Raw genomic sequence first — 27,635 nt, forward strand, 5'->3', positions numbered from 1 at the left:
AATACATGTGTATTCTTACAATACACAGAAAGTATACCGAGTATATATTCCTCTAAAAGCATGTGTACCAGTTGCCAGATACTGCCAAACACACATGGTCATAAGCTTTATATACAACCAGTTTTAGACAATACAATCAATTAGAGCTCAATCTAAACAGAATAAAGCAGGTAATATCTTCAAGGCACTCCTTCATACCAATATTTTTCCTTCTTTGTACGCATTATTTTGCACGGAATGTTGCGGAAATCTGTTTAATTTCCCATGCTTCTGACCAGGTACAGAATGGAAATGATCAATTTGCAGTTCACCAACATAATTTCTGTAGATACATACTACATGCAAGTGACCAGAACGGCTATTAAATTGTCTAGCATGTCAATCAATTTTAAAGTACAAAGCAGGTAAAACAGAGCGTTATTCAACAGGCATTGCAACATGAAATTCTAGCACTTGAGTAATACAGTAGCATGCGAAGAACACATGCTGAAAGAGATACTGCAACAAGCTGGCGAACAATGAACACTAAACTTCCAGCACATCCTTGATTACCGGTACCATACCTTGGTCTTTCTTATTGATCAAATGTCAAAGAAAAACATTCTACCGTCATGCGTCTTACCACTGGCTTCATTTCTGGCAAATCCAGCAAAGAAACCTCTATCCAAACCTTGTCAAAAATTAATAGAGAGAAATAATATCTATAATACCACAGTTCTTATTTATCTGCGGATCATGATGTTGTGGTTACAATAGGATTAGCTGGACATGTCAATAGCGAGTTTATATGTTGTAGTATCACTGCTGGTATCGCCTACAGACTAGACTGCTGTAGTTTGTAGAGTACTCAAAAACCAAAAATAAATAAATCCAAAAATTTTTAAAATAATAATAATATAACTTATATCTAACACGCTGAAAGCCATGGCAATATCACCAACAAGTACGAACATGTGGCTCTGACCTGGGATTAAGAGAACGATTAAGAGACGTCTCTTAATCCCAGCTCTGACATACACGTAAGCACATGCGTACACCTATCAAATATACATGCATCCAGTGCAGTTTTTCATTTATCTTTCTCTACATGATTTATGTACATATGTAATTTTGTAAGAATGCTATAAAACTTACCTGTCAATAAAATGAAATTTCACTTGGAGTTGTCAAATCTGATCGACTGTGTCACCATGTACAATCAGGTGGCATGTTTGAAGAACGGAAAAATTCATTTATGCTTTAAATCCATGGTATCTTCTAATGCTCCACATCACATTTACGTCCACAATTTGTTCTTTTGTAGGACTTTGGAGCCACAACTGACATAGGTTGCTGTCCACCAATCAACACAATGGTTATAAAATCACTTCAGCTCACTATCTCCACCAATCAGGCGACATCAATTCTGGAAATGAGAAATCAAAAAAGCAATGTTACATGTACAACAGTTTTGTATATAATTTTCTTGTTGTTCTGGCTGAGAATCACTGTATCACACATAACACCTCACAAACATCTAAGCATACAACTTGACACAGGAGTTTAGGACATATCGGCTCTACAATATTTTCACATCATACCTTGGGAACAGTTTTGTAATATTCCAGTACCAACTATCCGTAAGAATCCAAATCAGAAATGTGGCTAAAATAACACCAGGAACAATTAACACTGTAAGTTCCCATGCTGAAATATTATAAAATCCATGAGCGAAACAATTTAATATTACAACACTGCATTCTTTGCCAGAACTACAAGGCTATACATACATGTAATATTCACTGCTGAAACAATACAACATATCTAGTGCTGAAAAAATATTGTAAAAAAAAAATTACCAACAGTTACAGTTATATGTACAATAATGCTGATCCAAACCAAACCCATATACATATATATATATAGTTAGGTCTGCCAGCAAAAGACGGAGGGTTGTGTATTTCCCCCGCAGAGCTCTCCATAGTTTTCCTTCCACCATACTAATGATTGACACCGTATAAGTGAAAGTGAAACGTTGGATAGTGTCTACAGAACTAATCGGCTGAATAATTAAATTACCGCTATCACCTGTAACATGGCATGTTCCTGACTACTGTACCACACACATACACCTGTATCCATGATGAGCGTTTATTTCAAGCCATACCTGTAGTTAGTATATACAGAGAGCTTTGTAACAGCAGTTATAGTCTGTAGCTACAGTAAATTCAGCCTTGTGCCCTGCCCACATACAATGTACATGCATACCAGCACAATAGTGCAGCAGACCAATGGCCACAACAGGTGCTAACAGCTGACCATAGAACCACACACTGACACACAAGCTCCATCGTCCTGCATATATGACACATCAAGGGAACCTGGTATTCAGGTCAGCCTTAAAGGGCACCCAGCAGTTGTGTCACCTCAGACAGCCTGCCCTTAAACAGCCTTGGGGCAAGGGGAGGGGCACCACACCCATTTGTATGACAGGTAGTAGCTCTCCTACCGGAAACCAGCAATTTTCGTGCCAAGTTGACTTTATCGATAATCACATAAAATTCACATAATGTAGATGGAACTACAATTAAAGACTGTTCTGGCTTGCCTTCTTGGCTTTAAAAATCTACATTTAAACTACTAATTTAACTGAAATTAAGTTTCAGGTGAAAAAAAAAAAAAAAACAATAATACCTGGATTCCACTTGCATGCACATCAAACACTCATTAACTAACCTAAAGCATTATTCAAATTTACGCTGTTGTGTATTTAACAGCCCTGTGTGTATTTAACAGCCATAATGGAAATAAGACACTACACTGTTGTCATTTATTATATACCCATATAAAAGAGTAATATGTGTAATATTTAATGTCAGTATTTTCCTAAAATTATTTATGCACACAAAATGCTTTTAACCCTATGATGTTAAAAATACATGGTGAAAATTTATTTTTCTTACAAAGCTGTTAACAAATATATGAAGATTCAAAATAACCAGTATATAAATATCAAATATGTGAACATTTTAATAGCCGTATGACGCAGATCAGACATTTTCGTTTCTAAACATATCGTTTTATGCCTACCATAAATGCCACGCAGCAAATATATAAGCATTCAGGTCTTCTTTTATCTAACAATGCAAATGAAAAGAAAAAAAATTCAACAATTTATCAGCACCTATAATTAGGTTTTCAACACCGTGGTTCAAATTCACTTTTAAAACTAGTACATAAGTAATCCTGCTGAGATACAGCAGTATGAGAACTACATGTAAGTCAAATATCCGGTAAAAACAGATAAAAGCAAGAAACTGTGTTCAATTTTAGTCCTGTGATCAAAAACGGTTTTCTCACATATGAATGATCTATGTTGATAAATTTTGAGATATTTTATACACATTTAAGATTAAGTGTCTACAAACACAGTAGCAGAGAAATAATTTGGCAAACTGACAAGCATGCACACTCACTCATACATGTAGCGAAGAACGTGTCAATCCACATGCCTGCATTCTAATGTTTTCAATGAATGCAAAAACATTGTTTACCGTTGTACTTAACAATTTTTCAGTCAAATGACAATGAGGAGTCATTAGGTGTGGCAGGCAAGTCCATGTCACCACTGAGCATCATGACACCAGACATGACACCCCAACCAGTCCACATTATACTGACACCAGGCCAACCAGTCATGTTGCCTTACTCTAACCTCTCAGTCCTGAGCACCAGGCAAGGAAGCAACAAGTATCATTTTTAAAGCCTCTAATATGACCCGACCCGGGTTTTATCTCGGGTCTCAGGATTTCAAGGCGGACGCACTAACCATTAGGCCACCGAAGCGGTCTAAATGTTTTGGGGGCTGGGCATAAAAAGGTTTCCATGAAAACCTTAAAGTGATAAATTTTATGAATAATCTTTTAATTGATGTACATGTACCAGAATGTGCTACATATGTAGACGTGTATCTTATATGGTACATATTGCTGACTGTGCAGGGACAGCGCCATGCTCTTCGTTCATATTTCCAAAAAACAAAGATGTTGATGTCACTTGAGTTTTAGTTCTTGAGTTTAGACCTGTTAGCTGGCATTTAAATAAAGCTGTCAAAACCATACACCATGTGTATATGTTCGCATATCTTTTAATATTAAAAGGGGCCATAAATGAGTTCAAGTGGACCTTCACTAATTAAGAACTGAAATAGTCTCCCAAGAAAAAAACCACTTAAAATGATAAAATAACATTTGTCCAATTACATGAAAGCTTGTGAAGAACATTCAGCAAATGCATGGATTATGGATTGGCACAGCAATACATCATAGCTACTCGCCACATGGAAAAACCCTGATAAAAGTTAATGCAGGGTACTTTAATACACCCACTGTGTTCACTGTTGCATCACATTAACCGTGTTAATATGATGTTTAACGATGTATTTATTAAATACTGTCAATCCAGCCTACAAACCCAGATGAGAAATCTTTAATTTTGATATTTCTCCACAGTATCAGCCTGCACTGTAGTACATGTACCTATCAATTCCCTTACTGTGTCACTGAATTACAGGGCCCAGTTTCACCTAGATATTGTACACAAACGATAATCGCACATGTAGGACAACAGTATGGTAATATCGACATACAAAAATATCATACCACAAATGTACGATAAAAAAATGCTGTACGCCACTTTGTGAAACTGTACCCGGTGCTGTAATTCTTTTCAACCTTTTCACATGTTTGCAAGATGTTTATTCAAGCATTTTCTAAGAGCATTATTCAGAGCAGAATGATAAACTTAAGCTTTCTCAGAAGCCGGGAATTGGCTAACACCAACCAATATAGTTCTGTCTCCAAAATCAGATAAAATAGGTAGATAAATATAACTAAGTGTTACCCTTTCATACGTGAAATGGTTGAGGAATTACAGCAACTGTAAAGTTCAGCTCAGACAATCCGCTGAACGCTAAAAGCAAGTTTTAAATATCTTCACTAATATCCAGCCTAGTTTTTTAGCAAGATTCCATAGTCAGCGTATTTTAATACGTATGGTTGAATAATTCATTGCATGAGGCTGAGGAAATACTTCACAATACTGATGAGTGATTGCCGTTCAATCTGAATAGATACAGCAGACTAACTAAGTGCCCATGTACCTGTACAAGAACATGGATATGTAACCTTGATCAACACACTGTGAATAAATTGTTCATATATGTGCATATCTTTGTCAAAGAAATTCTGATTGTGGCTTCACAATCAAACCAATTAAGATAAAGAATATATCCTTCAAGCTACCATTAACTTATATAAATAGTCAAAATGCATTTGTTTCACAGTTTGTTTATTACCGTTAAGAAGTAGAACTATGCTTTAAATATTTTTTCAGTGCGCCTGTTTATAGCCTTGAGGAATGCAAGCAAGATTTAGTGAACTGCAGGCTTAAGCTAATCCTAATATCGCATTTGCTTTAATTCACACCTAAGTACACAGGTATGACAGGTGAATGTTAATTATGTAGGTAAGTCAGTGGTTGTCATTGAGCAGTTCCTTGTATTAAAAGAATACATAGAAGGTTTGGATTTTACTTCTTAATATGCAGTTTAGGATGTGTCCTGACAAATGAAGGTATAAAAAAAGCACCTTAGCTTTCCTCTTGGGGTAGTAGAACGGCTTTCATGCTACACTTTCCCTGAGGCCCCACTGCCCACTAAGGACATTAAGTCATTTAGTACCCTACAGTCTTGACGTCAATGGTTATATATAGCTGGCAAAACAATCTGTACGGAGAAGAGCCAGCAAGAGGTGTTAAGTTTGGTCCCACTAAGTTAGTAGGCCTATCGTTTTTCCGAAAATTGTTTATTACTGGTGGAAAACATACATAAAATAGAGAGGTAATTAACCTTAGAGATAAAATCTGCCTCAAAATAAAATTTGAATGTATTTGGGAATCAAATGAATTTTCTTTAATTCCCATAAAACAGCAACCTTTAAGGAGAGAAAAGTCTGACTTGATCATCCATGCACTTGAATACACCCCTCCCCCCCTTCCCCACCCCCCGAGGCTGATTTACAGACACAGCTACCACATACATCTACAAAAAGCAATTTCTATATACATGTACCAGCAGAAATAATTCAAAAAAATAAAATCCCTCAAAGCTGTTGTAGTAAGCTGCCAACAGCCTGTCCTAGAAACCCACACATCCATGCCTAAGGTACTGACCTTTCAAAATGGCAAATGCTTTTGATCCCCAATCTCTTATTTGACACTAAAACCAATCAAATCTCAGTAGTGGAGAAATAGCTAGAGCCACGTTTAGGACATATAAACTGAAGAGCCCGGGAAGTAAGAGCTGTCATGAGTCACGTTTATGACCAAGGTTCTCTGACATATCCAAACGTTGATTACCAGTGACACCGTTTTAATAAAAATGACAGACTACCTGACTAACTGACTGACAGAGTGACTGACAGACTCAACTGTGAGTGTGGAACACAGCCACCTTAATTTCCCTTCCCAAAAGATTCAAAGCTCTCCTGTGCTTAATTCATAAGAGCATAATTACCTGAGCTTCTGACATCTGAGCATCTAAGTCGAGCACAGCAACATTTTCTGCATTAAATATGTTCCTTTTTAAAAAAGACATAAATTGGTTTCAGTGATTCACGGTTTTCAACTCGGTATTCAAGTGGTTGGGGAAAACCACCAACCTTTGGCAAGTAACTGATGAACTTTCCAACATGTGAAGCACAGTGTGTATATTATGCGATTCACATCGCACTACATATATGGTGAGATGTCAACAGCTTACGGCTATGGGGATTTGTACAGAGTGACAGAACACATTAAACAACCACTACTTGACTGAAGAACTATCATATATTTCTTTATTCACGCATGAGTTGGGATACATACATTGTCTAGGCACGAATTTAGAAAAAATCAGAATCGGAGAAATAGATACTGAGCCATCTTAATTCATGAATGTGAAACACATGCATACATGACAATTTTAACATTATTGTACACTGAATTCATAAAAACAGCCTATTCATGATGCAAACTTGAACCAGTTCAGCCTAACATATCTATGTACATGGCCCATTACATGTATGAAACTGCATCCATATAGAGATGAAACAATAATGATAAGAAAAGGTAAACCAACTTAATCAGCAGTGTCTGTAATGGTGTCTGGTGCGTGCACATGAATATTGATTTTCTTCAACTTGGTTGCATGCGAATACATGTATTTGCAAACATGCTAAATATGTAACACCTCTATCTATAACGCTGTCGTTCCTGGAATTTAACACCTATGATACAAACATCTGAAGACTGGTTAATATTGTTAATACAGTATATAAACACAAGGACAGCACTTTTTAATTTTTCAGTCATTCACCAAAAGTTTTTATTTTTTTCAAGTGACACATTTTGATTGATTCTGACTGATTCTTCTACATCACCAGGTCATATAAGAATTTTTTTTTGGAAGTTAAGTGAAAAACTTTTGAAAACCATAAGTGGTAATAGAGCATAAAGGTAATCATTAAGATAAGGAGTTTATGATCTGAAAAATTATTAAAAAATAAATAAATAAAAATTTCCATAAACAGTGAATGTGAAGTAACTGCAAGGAAAATAACAAATTTGGTAAGTGCCAGTAAGGCATATATCTGGAAAGGTTTGGAAAGTCCGATCAAGATTTCTCAAGAACATTCCAACATTACAGGCTGTAAACACCATTAACCATAATATATCTCTTCATAAGGCTGCTTTTATCGTTGTTTATGAAGCCTTCTGGAAACAAGCACAGTTTCCAATTACAAGTTTAATCTTCCTGATGATGAACAGTCATTAATATTATTACACGGCTTACCTGTGTCACTGACAGGTAAACACATGGATTAGCCTCTTTACTGACGTAAACTCACCTGTCTGAACGTCACATCTGAACGTCATACCTAGCAAATGACTGTAGTCATACAACAATACAACAGTGTTGCCTACTGTAGAAATACGCACATACATGTGCCACTAGCTCTGACCTCAGAATTCTGTATCTATTAAAATGAGGGGCGTAGGAGCATAGATGTAGCACCAGATGCGAGGAACAGGTGGTGACAGGTGATCAGAAGAACAGTGCATGTGCACAAAAGAGCAGTGCATGTAGAGTTCAATGCCTCATACACAGCATATTTATACACACTGATACAGTTTATGTAATTTTATTTTCACAGCCATGGCAAATTTGGACAAACAGGAAGTGTATAAATATGTACATACATTTATCCTCTATCAGACAAATACTCGCCTTTTCATTGGACAACAACGGTCACGTGGGGAACGTGTATATTCTCGAATCCTGTCATATGTGTCTGCTGAGTAGCTTATCTCCCTTTGTTTGGTGGTGAAAACAATGGTTACATTGCTGAAGCATCGGTTTTCTGCACTGAATCAAGAAGGTCCTTTGCAGGATAAATTAAATTTGTTACATGATAGCTCAGTGATAGGATACGGAAATATATGGTGTCAGGGACCTTCATATTGGGCGTCATCAGGAACACTGACATATATTTCTGTATCCTACTGCTGAATAACCATGTAAGTAATAATATGTGTGTGTTGTATCGAACAAATAAATAATCTCAAAATGTAAGATCACTTTCTGAAGCCAATTATTATCGTATGAACTTACGCTGATATGATGTTAACTGAACCCAAATTTCCAGTAAAACTAGAACGGAAAAAGATAACCACGTAAATACATGAACTTAAGACACACATGCCTGGACCTGCTGGTCACCCTGACAGGGCTGACCACTGGCTTTTGATAAGTTAATTATTTAGCAATTTATCTGACCTGTATTTAACATTCTGTAAATGATATAAAATTTAACTTCTTCATTTTTCCTGATTCTGTATGAGTGAGTGCTTTGGGTTTAACATTGTACTTAACAATTTTTCAGTCATATAAAGACAAAGGAACCCTTAGAATGCATGTAATGTGCCTCCTTGTTGCAGGACGGATTTTCACCACTCTTTTATCTAGTGCTGCTTCACTGAAACACCTTACCAAAGGCAAGTAAATCGCCTCGCCCGAGCCGTTATACTGATACTGGTCAACCAGTCGTTGTACTATGCCCATAATGCTGAATGCCAAGCAAGGAAGTTACAACTTCGTCTTTAAGCTCTTAGGTGTAACCCGACCCAGGATTGACCCTGGATCTACCACTCTCGAAGTGGACGTTCTACCAACTGAGCTGTCTGGGCCGGTTTCCTGATTCTAAAAGTTCTAGATATTGATTTTAGAAAGGTGCTTCAAGGTTTGTTTGCATAGTAGAGTGATATCCGGCCTACTACAAAAATGTAAGATTCAGCACCAAAAATAATATATTTTGACATTTTGCGTCTAAAATTACACTTTTGTGGACAAATTATATCTCATTTCAGGTATCATATATAAGAATTTGAAAAGTAGAAAAAAATCAATAACTTCAGAGGACATCAATGCCTTTCTCCAAGTATATGACATTAAGTTCAAGGTATAAATTAAAATCAGTGCCAAAACTGCCGTAGGTGAATTTGAACATGCGTCATGATACAGCAATCAAGTTCCGCTTGACTTAATCAGGTCACATGTACATGTTAAGCTCCAGCGAGCTTAATTGGTTGGCCAACTTTCATAGACTTTGCCACGTTTCCATCACCCATACAAAATGGCATCGCATATAAGTGAAATATGTTCTTGAGTATAGTGCTAAACAGTAATGAAGCAATAACAAAAATAGTGCATCTTGATTGCCACATGTAGATGTATTCTACTTTAACACTGAATTTGACAGTATTTATTTAAAGCTACACATAAGAATTCAACATAACCACCATGCAGTCAATGGTACCACATCGCAATCTTATTCATGGTACATGTATATAAGAGTCTTTGTTTGTGTGTATTCATAGCCTAATTTGCATAAAACCAGGCATGTGAGAATATTATCAATACTAAATAGTCTGAAATTTTCAACAAGAAAGTCTGTCCCTTAATACCTCTACTGAAGCATTTCTGGCTCTTTCACATACCTAGAAGGTTAATTTTTAATTTTCCAAATCAGAGAAACAAGAGTCTAAAATCAATCCTTTGATACACATGAATATTACATCTCATGACATCTAATACTGCCTTCATTTTGTCATGCATGAGCGCAAATACTCAACTCACCTAGATCTGTACGTAGATATACAACTTCAAAAACACATATCACTTAAAAAAAAAAACATTTAAACAAAAAACAGCTTCCCATCATACTTCGAAACTCTCATTAATTGTACCCATTTATTTAAATGTTAACTTGAGTAAACAGAAGTCATACCTTATTCTGCCACTGATAACAATATCAAATCTATACATGTACTGACTCACACCAGCAAACTGTAAATTTATAAAACCATTCAAACATAAACACATTTTGTGCATTAACATGTAGGATATGTTCAAGAATAGTAGTCCACAATTATGGTACTGAAAAAAAAATACACTTCTGACTATTAACCCTTAAGGTTTGAAAACTGCATCTCCAGCAGTCATAAATAATAGCTCACGAATCAAATCAGTGTGCCTTATCATTAGAAAATACTGTTCAACAACTTCAACCCGTTTCACACTACACATAGGTTCTTTTCTTGCACTAGTACTAATGTCCAAGAATGGTATAATTAATAAGTTCTAGTCTATATAAAATAAGTACATAAAGTTGTTTTGATGTGTTATATAGCCCATCCTACATGGACATGTTCTTAAAATTAAACAGAGATTCAGAAAGAATTAAGCAAGCAAGGTTTTACATGAGTAACTCACCTTATCAGGCTACTGTGTCTACATGTCCCAGAGCTCTGCTGAAAACAAGGACACTGGCTTTCTGTACCCTGACCCTTGTCTGTCAGTGAAGTCCAAAACAACCGCACCCACGCCCTTTGAGAGTGCCTCCCTCAGAGCATGCTGACCATAGGTCTTAACACCCTACTCTGTGATCCCTGCGGTGCACAGGCAGAGTAGTCATTAACATGGCTATGGATGAGTGACCAGGTGCTCAAAGTGAAAGACATGCAGGCATCTGTACAAGAGAGGAAACTAACAGTATACAAGCTGGAATTCCTCAAATGTCTCCAAGCAAAACACCTCAGATCTTCAACTAACCATTAGCCCAGGAAAAAAAAAAAAAACGTCATGGTTTATGACCACATTGAAAATTTGTACATGTACACATGTATATGGCTTTCTACTTTTAAACTTGCAACCATCAACAATAATATAGGTTGACTATACAGGATCTAGAGACTGTGACAAGCAGCCAACAGGTTTTTTTAAATACATTACTTACCCTGGTACTTATAAAGTAGTGTGACCACCTGCTGGTCAGCACTTATTGTAAAGCTGCATGTATATGTAATCTTTCAAAAACACACCATCTCATGCAGATGTCAGACAACACCTGCCATACAAGATCTTGAATCATTACTCTAAAAGGTTTCAAAATCTATATAAAAAAAAAAGAGAGTTTAGGAATAGGGGTAGAAAGGGAGTACAACAGCTGCAAAACTATGCCTCACATTAAGAGTCAACTCTAGACCATGTCAGAAAGAGTAAATAATTAAGCTAAATAACACTGCACCGTTAATATTGCACAGTGAAGGTTGAATACCATAAATATTTTTCTTGTGAGAGCTGGAAATCATAACCCACAAGAAGCAAAGCGTCCATGTTATTATTTCCACCTTTCTTGAGAAAACTATTTATGGTATTCAACCTTCACTGTGCAATATTTCATTTATTATTTATATTTTTACAATATCATGATCTTGTGTATTCAAACCAGTTTAAGCAACGTTTTTCGCTGGAGGCCTTCACAGATTTTTGCAGCGTGACATCATACGTGATGTCTTGTATGACACTGTACCTGTTTTGATGGGTGACGTTGGAATGTTAACGTTGACTAAACTTGTATTATGACATCATTCCACTGAGCTCAGATGGGAACATCTAGAAACAAAATGTTTCTTTTTTTTTTTTTTTTGATGTCATGGCATCTGGGTGTGAAATATCAAAATGTAATTAAAAAACTGTTTGAGTGAAATATCACTTTATCAGTGAAGGAAATCCAGAGATTTCATAATTATAAGAATAATAAAATACATAATCCACAAAGGCTTTCGTAAAATGCCAGATGATAAAGACCAAATACATAGAACATTTCTCAACTCCTTTCATATAACAAACCATTTAAATGGAAAATTCTGACCTTTGTCCCTAAGTAATATAAAAATTAAAATATGAATATTAACATGTACCATTCTTGTTTTCAATCATTAAGTTCAACTTCAAGATTCAACATACAAAATCAAGACACAACACACACTTCACGATACAACACACACTTCAAGATACAACACACAAAATCAAGATACAACACACACTTCACGATACAACGCACACTTCAAGATACAACACACAAAATCAAGACACAACACACACTTCACGATACAACGCACACTTCAAGTTACAACACACAAAATCAAGACACAACACACAAAATCAAGATTATCCTCTACAATCCTAAACTCTTGTAAATAACAGGAAAAAGTATCAGATATATTTATTTATTTAGAAAGATACACTAGTAAGTGTAAGGAAAAATACTTTGACCGTCCAACGTTATTTAGGTAATATTACAACAGTTTACAACAATGCAATGCCATGGGAAGGACAAAGGAGATGATGTCCCCATTATACAGTCACAGTGCATAGACACCAGGCCAAAATTTTAGGATCCCATCTAATGAAGAAGTCACAGCACAGACCTGACATAACACGCTAGATATGCAGCTTAACGAAAAGTACACACATGCCCCATATGTCCATGTATTTCATCTACTCCAAAGAAAAAGCAAACATTGAAAAAGTTTTTGAAACATTTTTTTTTTTTTGATTCTTAAAAGTGAACTACAGTGTGCTTTTCATGAGGTGGACACACTAATACCTCTAAAATTTATAGCCACGAAAACACACACATGATAGGTTGGCGCAGTTGTACAAGATTGCCGGAATAAAAACAGTATGAGTTGACAGTGTTGTAGGGCTAGAAACACTAACATCTTCACTACCACAGTGAAGTGAGTAATTCATTTCAGCCTTCCAATAAAACTTGTGAAAATAAAGAATCAGTCACGCAGCCAGATTCCGAATGATGAATCATGAAAAGAAACAAAAAAAGACTAATCAAAAAAAAATTTGACAAACTATGGTCAGCTTCATATCTGGTGAGATCGTGTGAGATAAATAATAATATAGCCATAAGGGTTTTGCATTCTTGTTCATGTTTATAGTAAACAATGTTTTGCTGATGACCTAACACAGATGTATATGTCAAGAATATTCATTTATATACACTTGCAGTTAGGGTAATAGTTACATGAAGATGTCGCCAATCATTACAACTCAGAAAATTTATAAAATATATTCTTTCATTAAATTTTATGCTCTAGCTAGTTAAGATTAGTAATATAAATTAATATAAATATCAAGATTTTGAGGCTGAATTTGGCAAGATCCTCACCGAAGTGGAAATAATCTCCCCATTAATAACAACAATTTCAAATCTAGTGCAGCTAGCGTATTTTATATACATATTATGTAAGGTAAAAAAAAACTTGATGCGCACAATTATATTGGAAATTTTTGGGGGATAATTTCTGTGCAAATGATAGGATACACAAAATAAATAAGATACATCAGAGACTACGTGCATTCAGCAAACTGACTTTATATTTACACAAACTTAACAATCATTGTACTGGAAAGGGGCAATGACAGTTATATCACCAAATAACTTGTTTTACTCCCTGGCAGTGATGGTTGCGCAAAACGGGTACAATAGAAGGTGTAAAACCTGAGGATTAAGGCAGTAGTGGCCGAAACCCCGATTAGTACTTAGTAAGAAACTGTGGACATTCCAATCAAATAAACACATACACCTACTACTCATAGCCATACCACTAAAACAATTACGTTGTTGTTGTAAATCGACTCACACCGCATGAATGTCATTGAAAGAAGTGTGCTATTCAAGCGATGTCAATCAATTTTTCTACAAGACATAGATTCGGGAGAAGATTTCCACTTCATGGCATAATTGACATTTACTGCGCGAAATGAAACAATAATAAAATTGCCGAAGAACTTACTGTTCAAAACAACACAAGTTTCGTAAACTTTTTTTTGACGGCCCCGTAAATGTACGCGTTAACTTGTACATTGCTTCTTCTGTTTATAGCGGAAGTGGAGTGCATAAAGGTTGGAAGTGAAACTGATTAAGCAGACGTCAGTGTTTCCAATAATAACAGGTTAAATCATGCTTTACTGACCTGCACAAGACGCCGGCAAGATGGTTACCTTGAGTGTTCTTACCCTGAACTGCTGGTACGTGCAGGATGGGGGTAAAAATATGTCTGTTTGCGTTGAGGTTCGGAATGTTGTGTTGTGTCTTGTGACTTGTGACGAAACAATGACCACAAATAAATGTTATACCTGCTGTTATTGACGCGTTCAGCTGATGTAGATAGAGCACGCTAACTGAGTGGTTAAGTACACGGATTGCGAGTGAAACAAATTATAATGTGATAACACTGTTTTGATGATGATGTGTCACTGTCAGTATCAGCTTTGCCTGCACAGTGAGTGATTGAAGAACCTGCTTTTCACAATGCTTTTCACAATGAACTTCTGATCTTCAGCATTGTAGACATAAAGCTAAGATCCATTTTAACAATGGCTCAAGGTCCTGCTTAACACTGGCACCACCTTGCGGGATAAAAAAATATGTTGCCTCCCCATAGTTTAGCTATTATTAAGCTGTTCTATTGGTCGTTTGTCAAATTTATGAGGTATCTTTTAACGTGGGGCTAGAATGGTAGAAGACATGGAAGCCTACACTTATGAACTGGGTTGCGTGACGGTTCGAAATTAGTTACTGGTTTGTGACGAGGTAACGCACAAAAGTCTTTCGGTGGGAGGAGAGGGTTAATTTTGTGTGTATAACAGCTGTATCGAGTTATAATTGAAAAACTAAACATCACGCATATATGTTTTGCTTGACCCATATATTACAATGGCCGGTTTTTGCAGGATGTCGCAGTTATAAAGATCTTGTGTACGTCTTTTAGAAATGTTTACATCTTTTAGAAATGTTTACATGTCACAACATAGCTTGAATAAACATTAGTTGTGTGGGATAAGATGTTTAATACTTTTATTCGTAGCGCTTGTTGCAAAATTTTGCCGTCCACACTCTGCAATCTAGAGATTATTATTTTCTGCCTTTTGCGGACATTTCTTATATTAAACTTCTAAAGCTGGTACAATACCTCCATCAGGTTTATCTCACTGTAATTTGAAATTTGAAGATTGATAACTAATGTAACATGATGCTTCAATTATGCATTAGTTTGAAGATTAACCTCTTAAGAACATGGATTTTTTTTGTTTAAGTTTTATGGATATGTGTCTATGGATGTTAAGTCAGTGACTTACTGAGGTTGAAAAATATTTAAAATGAGAAAACACATTCACTTTTGTTTTAGGGGGATTCCCACACCACTCGCTTGTAAATTCCGAAAAGAGCGAATTGAAGAAATAGGATGTGAACTTGGCAAAGGGGATTATGACATTGTGATGTTGCAAGAGGTAAGAGCATGGTTGATGGTTGTCCCACATGGAAACCCATTAGTAGAACTGTAAAGAGTCTAAAATAATCATGTCTTCAAGCCAACGACATTGGTGTAATATTCTGATTGGATTACAGCTATGTGCAGTGAAAACATCTTTCCACTGTACAGCATGAAAAGGAAGTTGAAACACCTGTAAAAACAATTTAGAGGAGATACTGCTGGCCAGTCGCAAGGGAGTTAACTTTGTGTGACCATTCTATTTCTTCTAATTTTTGTGACACCTGGTCTGCTCCTGTCAGCAAATATACATTTTACTGTAGTAGGAATATTTAGTTTCTTTTTTCTCACATGGTTAGACCACCTAATGAACAACATACTAATGTTCATTTCCAAAAAATAACATACAGCATGTGGAGTACTAAATCCTTTGTATATAAATGCCCTGATAGTGATTGCCAATGTTTTTGTTTCTGGTCTGTTTGCTGAACAGGTGTGGTTGAAGTCCGACTACCAGGTGCTCTGCAGTAAGATGCTTAAAACCATGCCCTATTCGCATTACTTCTACAGGTATTTTTCCCCTTTAATTGTTTAATTTCTACATATAACATTAAATCATCACTCAGGAAACTGTTTTTAGGTCAGTGTTAAAAGCCCAAGGCGTGGGGGGGGGGGGGGGGGGGGGCTCAGTTGGTTAGCACGCTAGCGCAGCATAATGACCCAGGAGTCTCTCACCAATGCGGTCGCTGTGAGTTCAAGTCCAGCTCATGCTGGCTTCCTCTCCGGTCGTACGTGGGAAGGTGTGCCAGCAACCTGCAGATGGTTGTGGGTTTCCCCTGGGCTGTGAAATATTCTTGAGTACGGCGTAAAACACTAATCAAATAAATAAATAAGTAAATAAATAAAAGCCCATGGAGCCATTATTTAATTTAAATGCTAAACTTGGACAAATACAAACTTGAGAATGTTGAACATTTTGAAAAACGACTCTGATTTTCCACATTTCCATATTTGATGTATCTTTCTTGAAAAGAACAGTTTTTAGCTTGAGCTACAAAGTAAGGCGAGGTGTTGTGAGTGTGGGAGAAAGGTGGTGTCGGTGTCCGGGTAATCTTTGTGTTTGCGTCTGTTGAGTAAGGTTTTATGTTTGGTTCTGCTAGTCTCAGTTTTTATGAAACTTGGTGGGAATGATGAACATGAATTGGACATTTACTCATTTTGATTATAAAATTGTTAAGTGTGCATTTTTGTTCAAATTATCAGTTTTTGGACTTAGCCATTTTATCCAAGCCAGTACTATAGTAGGCCAGGGTAAGGTGTTTTTGCTTGGGTCATCTGTTGCCTCAGTTTTTAGTACAATTTGCTGAACCTTGGTGGGGACGATGGACATGCATTGAAGACATCATCAAATTAATCATTTTGATAATAAAGTATATTTATATTTTATTCAAATCATCAGGTTTTGGCCAAATTACCCAGTACTTCTGTGGGCCAGGGTAAGGTTTTTTGTTTGGGTCAGCTGTTGCCACAGTTTTTACACCATCTTGCTGAAACTTGTGGGAATGATGGGCTTGCATTGAAGACCTCAACAAATAAATCATTTTAAATAATTAGATATATTTATGTTTTCATTCAAATTATCAGGTTTTGGACTTTTTATCTTAGCCAGTACTATTCAGTTTTGTGAGCCGGGGTAAGGTTTTGTGTTTGGGTCAGATATTCCAACAGTTTTCACATCATCTTTATGAAACTTGGTGGGCTTGATCAACAGGATTTGGGGATTTACTGATTTTGAATAATCAGGGATATTTACATTTTTAGCTCTCCATTACAAAGTAAGCTTTTTTTGTATGGGTCACTTGTTGTCAAAGTTTTCATGATATGTTCATGAAACTTCTTGAGCTTGATAAACATGCTTTGAAGATGTTGACATTATACTTGATTTTTCTGTTTTGGTAAAAACAACCATGTTTTGGACTTGCTGTGTTCACATTCACTTCACAGGTTATATGTAGCCTCAGTGTTAGGTTTTATGTTTTATGGTTTAATGGGTCAGCTGTTATCAGCTTTCAACATATCTTCATGAAACTTCATGGGAGTGATAAACATGCCTTTATGATGTACACTTTATGTAATATTTTGATACTATATTTGATTTTTTTTAAATCCAAATTACCTTGGTTTGTTACATTTCATTTTATTCTCTATACATGTGTATTTGGCCTTAGAGCAAGCTGTTATGTTGGGGTCAGCTACAGTATTACATCTTTCAATGCATATTCAACCCCAGTGTCAAACACCTTCGGTTCTATCAAAGTTTACCAACTGCTCAGTATGAATCAAATGTCCTGTCAACTTAGGCTGCCATTTGAACTGAAGCTATTACTGGTGAGTTGTCAGGTTTCTCATAACCTTTGCTGTCAAAAGTGACTGAAGAGAAATCTGAATAGAATTTCACTCTCTTTATTAAAGGTTTTTCTGAAGGATTGGTGCAGTTTTCAAGGTCATCTGTCTCTTGCGAGGCTCACATGTAAATTTCATCTTGACCAAGGAAACCTACATGTGTGGTTATCCTTTTTCCACTTGCCCTTCGACTTTTTGACTTTGTGATGGATCTGTCAGATGGCTATAAATTGCTTATAAGAATTTATTTGCTGCTTGGTTACTACATCCACAGACTGTTCTTTTTAAGAACTCTATACCCTCAGCAGGTGAAGGTTATGCTGAAATACAAGTAGCACACAGTGGTGGTAGAACACCTTTTTATGCAAATGGCTGAAAGAATACCACTGACAAATATTTATCCTATTGATTCTCAGTAGTTGTTTTACCTTTGTTTTACAGTGGCATGATGGGAAGTGGAGTATGTGTGTTTTCTAAAGGACCAATCAGAGAGACTTTTCTACACCGTTTTCACCTGAATGGCTATGCACACAAGATCCACCATGGTGACTGGTTTGGAGGGAAGGGTGTGGGCTTGTGTAAAATCCAGTACCAGGGACTCAATATTAATGTCTACTCTACACATGTAAGAAACTGTAGATGAAAGTGGTCAAAGCTTTTATATTGTGTGCTTGGTTGGATTGTAATGTAATGTTTTTCAGTCACCATGCACATTGTCTGTAACATTGTCTTGCACTCCTCACAACAGTGTAGTAGGGCACTTTCAATATATTGACACTAGAACCAACAGTTGCTGACAAAGGTCATGTGGACAGTGGCAACAACAACTGATAACACAGTCTCATCGTGACACTGGAACTGCCAGCATGTTGACCAACCTCATTTCACCACAAATCCAGGCTATTCTCATTTTTGCTCCTCAGTTGGTTAGCGCGCTAGTGCAGCGTAATGACCCATGAGTCTCTCACCAATGCAATCGCTGTGAGTTCAAGTCCAGCTCATGCTGGCTTCCTCTCTGGCCGTACGTGGGAAGGTCTGCGGATGGTTGTGGGTTTCCCCCGGGCTCTGCCCAGTTTCCACCCACCATAATGCTGGCCGCCGTCGTATAAGTGAAATATTCTTGAGTACTGCGTAAAACACCAATCAAATAAATAAATAAATAAATCATTTTTGCTCGCCCTGAAAATGTGACATATATTAAATTAACCATCCAGAAATAAGACATGTGACACGGATCAAACAGGTTAAATTTTAATTCATGTCCAAGCTGTGAGGTTCTCCTTCTCCCCAACCATAAACTTGACCACTGTCATATAAGTGAGCAGTTCTGCAAAAGGGCATAAAATACCAATCAAATAATAACGTAATTAATCAATGATGATGATGTTGTTGCAGATCCATGCTGAGTATGACCGTGATCGCGATGAGTATCTTGCTCACCGTGTGGCACAGGCGTTTGAGATCAGTCAGTTCATCAAGCACACCTCAGAGAGTGGAGATCTGGTGATACTTGGTGGGGACCTCAATCTGGAGCCTGTGGACCTGGGATATAAGCTCATTAAGTCAAATGCCAAGCTCCATGATGCCTGGCTAGAGAGGGTGAGGCATTGCTTATGTCAGTCTTATACAGGTTTAAATTAAGTATTTAAATTCGTGAGCCTCAAATATTTGTAGCATTCAAATGTTTAATACATGTATTTACATGTGTAAGCTTCGAATTTTAAAATATTTTATGGGTGGATGAAACCCAAGTGCTGCTGAGTAAACCAGTGCTCGTTGTCATGTACCTGACAATCCTCCTGACTTAAAGTCACGGCCGAACCAACTACATGTACATGTAGACGTCATTGGTCAAGAACCTTGACCTAGCCCTTGAACTGTCTTGAGCCGAGGAAGTCCCGTGAACGAATATTGGGGCTACAAGACACAATGCCAATATGATACTGGCCAGGTTAACATGGGGATTCCAGTGTTATCCCTTAAGATTACCCATATTACACACAGCTGAGAAAATACATGTAAGTGTATGTCAGTTTCTGTTTTAAGAAAATATGTATGTTTCCAGAAAATGGAGATTTAAGGATATGTCTTTTGTGAAATCTCTTCAGAAATTGTTCTCGCCCGACGAGTGCAATCCTAATGGGAACACAAATGAGATTCCCAGCAACTCATTCTCAAGTCCTGCCTCTCTGCTGAAATATCCTGAGGGGAAGAGGATTGATTACATTCTGTACCGCACTGGTCCAGGTAAGGCTGGGTGAAGGTGTAGGGGGTAGTACTGTCTAACTACTGATACAAGAAAACCCTTTATACACGCCAGGCAGAATAAGTTTTTGCAGTACAAAGGAAAAGCCAAATGTCTAATTTCTATTTTTCATTTAACAGGAATAAGTTAAAGGAAATGTCATCTGTCTTTTTTTTTTTTTTTTTTTCTCTTTTGGGCTATTTTTTTTAGTTTGAAGTCCAAGCTGATAGAGAATCAGTAAAGCTGTTAGTGTAAAGCTTTCTTTGTTTTGGGGCTCACTGAAACCGATTAGCGAAGACACCAGTGTCACCAGGTTGCAGTGCACCAGCACTAGGCCAAACAATACTTTAAAGGATACATATTCGTTGCTGATTGACTAGTGTCAGATGAAATCTCCTGCTTACCTGACTCATGGTCATCTGTACCATTTTATTTGCCTTGGTGTGGTAGGTTATCAAGCGAACTGTGAGGAATGCCGGGTGACCCTGGGGAAGATCCTGGAAAAACCATACAATTATTCTGACCATGAAGCTGTCAATGCTGTCCTCTGTGTAACACCAAATCCTCCTGAAACAGGTATTATAAAACAAGCTGAATGTAATATTGTTCTGTCTCTCTCTCTGCTTGATAAACACCCTATGTATCCACAAGAATGAGTTGAGCTTTATCACCCATACCTTCCAATACTTTCAATATATTGACACTGGAACCTACAGTTGCTGACAAACGTCATGTTGACAGTGGCACCAACAGGGGATAACACAGTCTCATTGTGACACTGGAACTGGTGACTCTGCCTGATAATCACCCTATGTATCCTTATAGGAATGAGTTGAGCTTTATCATGCATACCTTCCAATACTTTCAATATATTGACACTGGAACCTACAGTTGCTGACAAACGTCATGTTGACAGTGGCACCAACAGGGGATAACACAGTCTTATTGTAACACTGGAACTGGTGACTCTGCCTGATAATCACCCTATGTATCCTTATAGGAATGAGTTGAGCTTTATCATGCATACCTTCCAATACTTTCAATATATTGACACTGGAACCTACAGTTGCTGACAAACGTCATGTTGACAGTGGCACCAACAGGGGATAACACAGTCTTATTGTAACACTGGAACTGGTGACTCTGCCTGATAATCACCCTATGTATCCTTATAGGAATGAGTTGAGCTTTATCATGCATACCTTCCAATACTTTCAATATATTGACACTGGAACCTACAGTTGCTGACAAACGTCATGTTGACAGTGGCACCAACAGGGGATAACACAGTCTTATTGTAACACTGGAACTGCTGCCCCTGCCTGATAATCACCCTATGTATCCACATAGGAATGAGTTGAGCTTTATCACCCATACCTTCCAATACTTTCAATATATTGACACTGGAACCTACAGTTGCTGACAAATGTCATGTTGACAGTGGCACCAACAGGGGATAACACGGTCTCATTGTGACACTGGAACTGGTGACTCTGCCTGATAATCACCCTATGCATCCACATAGGAATGAGTTGAGCTTTATCATGCATACCTTCCAATACTTTCAATATATTGACACTGGAACCTACAGTTGCTGACAAACGTCATGTTGACAGTGGCACCAACAGGGGATAACACAGTCTCATTGTGACACTGGAACTGCTGCCTCTGCCTGATAATCACCTTATGCATCCACATAGAAATACTATAGGATTTTATAGTATTCTATAAGTGATTAAGTGATAAGTGTAACAAATTAAATGATGTTACACATTTGGGTGATTTTTCATTGAAACATTAAAACAACACTTTCCTAACCACTAGCAACACTCCAAGATCTGATAAGGGATTATCTGATATGTTTAACCAGAGATTCTGGCGCTCTCTCAGAGGTTGTGTGTCAGAAATCTGTCTTATTTGAATTCTGAACACTTTCCTCCAGTTACAGATATGACCGCTGATTTGAAATGCAAATTAATCAAAGAATATAAAGGTCCTCAGAATTTGAGATACTAGTAATTTAATGTTTGACATTTTACAGACTTCAGCTCTTGAACATTTATAGTGTAGGCAGTGAGGTGTCAGTAAAACAGTGTAGCATGCTTGAGGAGCTAACCTAATTTTTCAGTTTTTTCGACCACATGTGAAACCAATATTTTGAAACATTTCAAGATAACTGTAAGGTGTGAGAAATAATTTGCACAGTTATTTAGTGACTTGCATCTTTAGTGACGCACACAAATGGTTTTAGGATCATTTTCATATTAATTGTATGCAGAAATGCGACTAAATATAACGGCTTTAGAGGTCGAAAAGGTTGATGATTTACAACATATATACATGTCCAGTTTAACAGAAGAACATTCTTATAAAGTTAGTTCATCAGCGGGATGAATGCAACTGAACAATTAATAATAAACTTCTTTTTTTTTCTTCTTATCTCCAGAAGTGCAAAAGAAGGAGGGTTTAGGTGTGCTGGACCTCCTCCTGAACGATGCCCTGGCAGTGGTGGACAAAGGACTGAAGAAATCTCACGCCCTCCGAGGGTTTTTCACAGCTACTTTCCTCATTTGCCTCTTCGTGCTGTATCTGGCCAGCGAGGTTAACCTGCCCTTCGGTCTCAATATACTAGCCATGACTTGCCGCCTCATTTTGGTTTTGACATGCGCATACGCGGTTTGGACACGCATGGTCTTGTCACGCGTGGAAGAAAACGGGCTGCTGGAGACAAAGGCAGATTTACTCAACCTCCTGCAAACAAGCGAATATCTTAAACGACAGAACTGAGCTGTAAGCGCTTACAGGTCTATATCAGCATAAAAATATCCAATATTTGTAAGGCTTCACTGTAATTTGGCACACTTACACATTTATATGTATTATAGCTTTTATCCTGTTATTGTACAATCTGTTAATGGTCCCTTAGTACTGCTGGTTCAGCTGGCCTTTTATATCCAGAGGTTTGTTTTCTTATTAATACATAAGCTAGAAGTCACTCCATGGGCACAAATCTCCTCAAGACCTAAATGAAGATACCCACGAACAAGGTTCAGCAAAGGGACATTACTCTGGTAGGCACTATTTCCAGGTAAAAGAAACTTGCATTTTATCCTGTCTATTAATCCCAAAGAATCATTTAGAAAAATGTCAAAATTTGGATCACGAATAAAATGTCATGCATTGGCCCATAGCACTAACCTGCGGACAGAATTACATTCACATCCCTGAATAACTTTTTCTGCAAAGTTGCTGAAAAGCAGAAACACAGGCACAGACATACATCCGTAGCAAAGACAATAAGTCTACATGTTATCCTCTATTCACGTTCACAATCATTATTTAACTCCAGTCTGTTCACTGGACTGATGCATCTGTGAGCTTACTTGGACTTTAATGTATGGGCGTACATAGAAGAGTCTGTTTTCCAAATGTCTGTTACATATTTACTTGTTTCCTTGGATCAGAATGGGCATAGAAGCCTTGTAGTTTCTATGTGCTATTATGTGACTGTAAAAGGATAAAATAATTTATACCTTGGTTAATTTTTGAGAGAAATATTCTCTGCAGGAGTTAACTGATGATTTTTCAGAAGAGTTTATCCTATAGTGAATTGTCCCAAAGATTGCTTAGCTGGTATCCACAATGTACTGTGTATATATATATATGTGTCAGAAGTTATATAATCGGTTTGCCTTTAGTTATTTTTAGATTTATTTTTACGTTTATTGTTACATCCAGCTAATGTTCATGTTTTTCATCTTACCGATTGATTTCATCAGGTTGGTACATACATGTAGGTGAGTCTCACCATTGGGCTATTTGCCCTTGCAGCACTCAAATTCTAAAGAGATCCTTTTGTGAGGAGAAAGTGCCATTTATAACAGCTCTGTTCCAGTAACAGCTGTTAAACAGCAGGCACAGTAAGACTGCTGAACACAAGGGAAGCAATCACCTTTGACAGGATTGCATAGAGAGGCATTTATATGAGAGGATGGATCATTTCTGTTCATATTGGTTTTATTTTATTGTTTAAAGTTATTTTCTGTAAATATTGTATTGAACACAGCTGAAAGATAATATAATGTATTATGTATGTGTAAGATCCAGAAATGCAATGCAGGGATCTTATCGTGTTAATGTGCTTATTAGGTGTCCATTGTAGTATCCTAGCGGATACTTGAAATCGTTCGTATTATTATTATTATTATTATTATTCAACTCGTAAAATTGCAATATCTCGGAAACTGGTAAAGTTAGAAAAACCTAACTTTGGAGTCTTAATGAGGAACTTATGAAGCAACTTCTGACGTTTTCTGCTGTTTTACCAGTCACATGATTTAGCGGCCATTTTGAATTTTATTGATAAGCTAAAAAAATCTTCTTCAAACGGACTAAACCTAACAAGATAAACTTTTCGTTTACAGTGTTTAGGTGAATCTCTCTACCCATATTGTAAAAAACTTTAGTTTGGTATGCAAATAAGGCCAAAACTGCCCAATGAATGTGGCTCAAAGTAGGTCAGTTTTTTAAACTGCTTAAAATCATTAAACACACTGTCTGGTGCCCATTGATGTCACAATTACAAATCTTCAAGAATTGTTTTTGTACTTTTGCTGTTTTCATGTTATGACCAAAAAAACAAAAAAAATTTGACAAAATCATTCTATGTAAATAACCCGGGAGCTTCGGGCTAGACTGCATGAAACCATTGACTGCAGTTTACCTTGAGAACAGTCATCAGCTCTGGTACAGTGTATTCTTTCTATCTTTTGCTCTTGGGCACCAACTTCACAACAATGTATTCTTTCTGTCCTTTGTCCTCAGGTATCAGCAATATCAAAGCTGCCTAATCTCTATTCTAATCTTCAGTGCTTTGCCAGTTTTAAATGATTCTTGACAGTGTAGGGTTCAAATCCAGTACATTCCTTTACATTTTTTTCATGTTTTGTATGATTATCATGAACTTCATAGACATCAGGCTACCATAAGTGGTAAAAGTCCAGTCACATGGACCATGGCAACGCTGTTGGAGAACGGCTTTAATTTTCTTTTGTTTTTGTTGCCAGGGGGTAAAGGTTATAAAATAGACATTTCACATGTCATAGGCTGTTAGTTTCTGTCACAATTCTGGACATGCCTTTTGTCTTAATTAACATTGAGCATAGTGTATATGTGTACTTTACAAATTTTGATGTATATACCATATTTGTAGTTGGTTAAATTCATAGAAAAGCTTTATATTGTTGCACAGGGTTTATCTGGTGGGGAAGAAAAATTTTAAAGCGCAAAAGGAAAAGAAAATTTTTTAAAAAGTTTTATTCTAAATAGAGTTTACATAGTAGCATTTACTGTCTTACAGCATTCTGTGGACTTGGACTCAGTTTATGAAGATTGGCAGTACTTTTGGTGCCGTGTACATGTTTATTCTTTAAAAAAAATTACTTTTAGTGCAATATACTTGTTTATTCATAAAAGACTTTTAGAATAAAATAAACTTTTTTATTGTAAGAAATTTTCATTGTCTGCAAATCATGGACCAAGGTCGTTACAACATTTGTTAACTGGAAATTATTCACAGCTGCAGTGTTATGCTCTGGTCCATTTAAGTAAGCTGCTATTTGAAAGTCGTTTTAAACCATATGCTGTTAGATGGTAATTTTATCCCATGCTTTGTTGTGGTCATTTTATGCCATATGCTGTTGGAAAATCATTGTAAATCATATATTAGATGATCATTTGATGCCATGCTCTATAATGGTCATTTTATGTCAAGTGCTATGACCATGTTATGTTGTGTACTAAATGATCATACAGTACACATCATATATAGCATCCTATTCAACTACCATACATGCACTGTAATTACTGTGAGTATTCTTAGTGATATCAATGGACACAAATGCCTTTCGCAGTGTGGTAACCATTGCACGACACACTTGTCTCATAGAATGTGGTGACCATTGTAAGAGACACATGTCGCATGGAATATGGTAACCATTACATGAGACACATGTCTTGTGGAATGTGATGACCATTGAAAGAGACACATCTCCTGGAATGTGGTGACCATTGTAAGAGACATGTGTCTCATGGAATATGGTGACCACTGTAAGAGACAAATGTCTGGAATGTGTTAACCATTGCATGAAACTCATGGAATGTGGTGACCACTGTAAGAGAGACATGTCTCATGGAGTATGGTGACCATTGTAAGAGACACGTCTCATGGAATATGGTGACTACTTTACGAAACCTGTCTTGTGGAATATGGTGACCACTGTAGGCGGCAAATGTCGTGTGGAATGCGTTAACCATTGCATGAAACACATGTCTCATGGAGTATGGTGACTACTTTATGAGACATGTCTTGTGGAATGTGGTGACCACTGTAAGAGACGTCTCACTGGAAGAGACAAATGCCTCATGGAATATGGTGACCATTGTAAGAGACGCATGCCTCATGGCATGTGGTGACCATTGAAAAAAGACAAATACTTTGAACATGGAATGTGATAAGCATTTAATAAAGCACCATGCTGGGTAATATTTATGTTTTGACCAGAGCTGTGCTGTATTTGTTGTAAGACACTTGTTTTTGTCACGGGGTATAAAGTGATGATCATCTATTGCATGGTAATAGATATAAACCCCATCATGGATACTGATAATTGTTATTATTTATTTTATTATGATTTTATTCTTTATTGTACAGCAGTTTACACAACCAGAGCTAAGTATGTTTATCTCGACCAAGAAATGGTCTATCTCTCTTCTGGGGCAGGAATATTATTATCGCTGTTTCGGAACACTTGTGATTACTGTGGCGTTTAATACCTTGTCAGGTCATTTAATCTTTTCGTTGAATTTAACTTATTGTTTTTTCGTGATACGATCAGATTGTATGCTGTTAATATTATTTGAGGAATGTGGGCTGCTGCAGTAAATGATAAACCAACACAAAATATCATTTGTCTTGTGATGTCCATTAATTTGTAATCTCCAACCAGTTCTGGGCACATTAAATATATTGGAAAAATTCACTAGTAGAGTGTTTCTCTATATGTGTGTGTTTTGGTTGTTCGATCAGCTCTGTTAGGCTTAAACCAAATCTGACATAAACAGTTGGTCATTGGCTGTAGATGCAGTTTTCAGGTGCTTGTAGTTTAACAACGTACTTAATAATTTTGCAGGAGTCATTACATGTGTGCACATGTACATATACTGTGTCTTCTTGTGGCATGGCGAGTCCATGCCGCCACTGAAGCATGATGCCGAA

The 27,635-nt window shown here is 36.9% G+C and overlaps 1 protein-coding gene and 1 long non-coding RNA gene across 2 annotated transcripts; one reads left to right on the top strand and one right to left on the bottom strand.

Moving 5' to 3' along the window:
• Positions 1-1,140: 1,140 nt before the first annotated feature.
• LOC135469049 (uncharacterized) lies at positions 1,141-14,267 on the bottom strand. The gene is made up of 3 exons (XR_010444279.1): positions 14,233-14,267; positions 10,850-11,105; positions 1,141-1,405 (listed from the first exon to the last, which is right to left on the bottom strand). It is a non-coding gene; the product is annotated as an uncharacterized LOC135469049 (long non-coding RNA).
• Positions 14,268-14,337: 70 nt separating this feature from the next.
• On the top strand, positions 14,338-27,382 carry LOC135469040 (sphingomyelin phosphodiesterase 2-like). Its single transcript, XM_064747561.1, has 8 exons — positions 14,338-14,467; positions 15,628-15,730; positions 16,205-16,281; positions 18,556-18,739; positions 19,510-19,713; positions 20,223-20,361; positions 20,810-20,935; positions 22,806-27,382. Exons 1-8 carry the CDS (start codon positions 14,433-14,435, stop codon positions 23,144-23,146), a joined length of 1,209 nt encoding a protein of 402 aa, XP_064603631.1. The 5' UTR covers positions 14,338-14,432; the 3' UTR covers positions 23,147-27,382.
• The last annotated feature ends 253 nt before the right edge of the window (positions 27,383-27,635 follow it).

Source organism: Liolophura sinensis, chromosome 1 (genome assembly GCF_032854445.1).
Source record: "Liolophura sinensis isolate JHLJ2023 chromosome 1, CUHK_Ljap_v2, whole genome shotgun sequence".
In the NCBI taxonomy this organism is placed as follows: domain Eukaryota; kingdom Metazoa; phylum Mollusca; class Polyplacophora; order Chitonida; family Chitonidae; genus Liolophura; species Liolophura sinensis.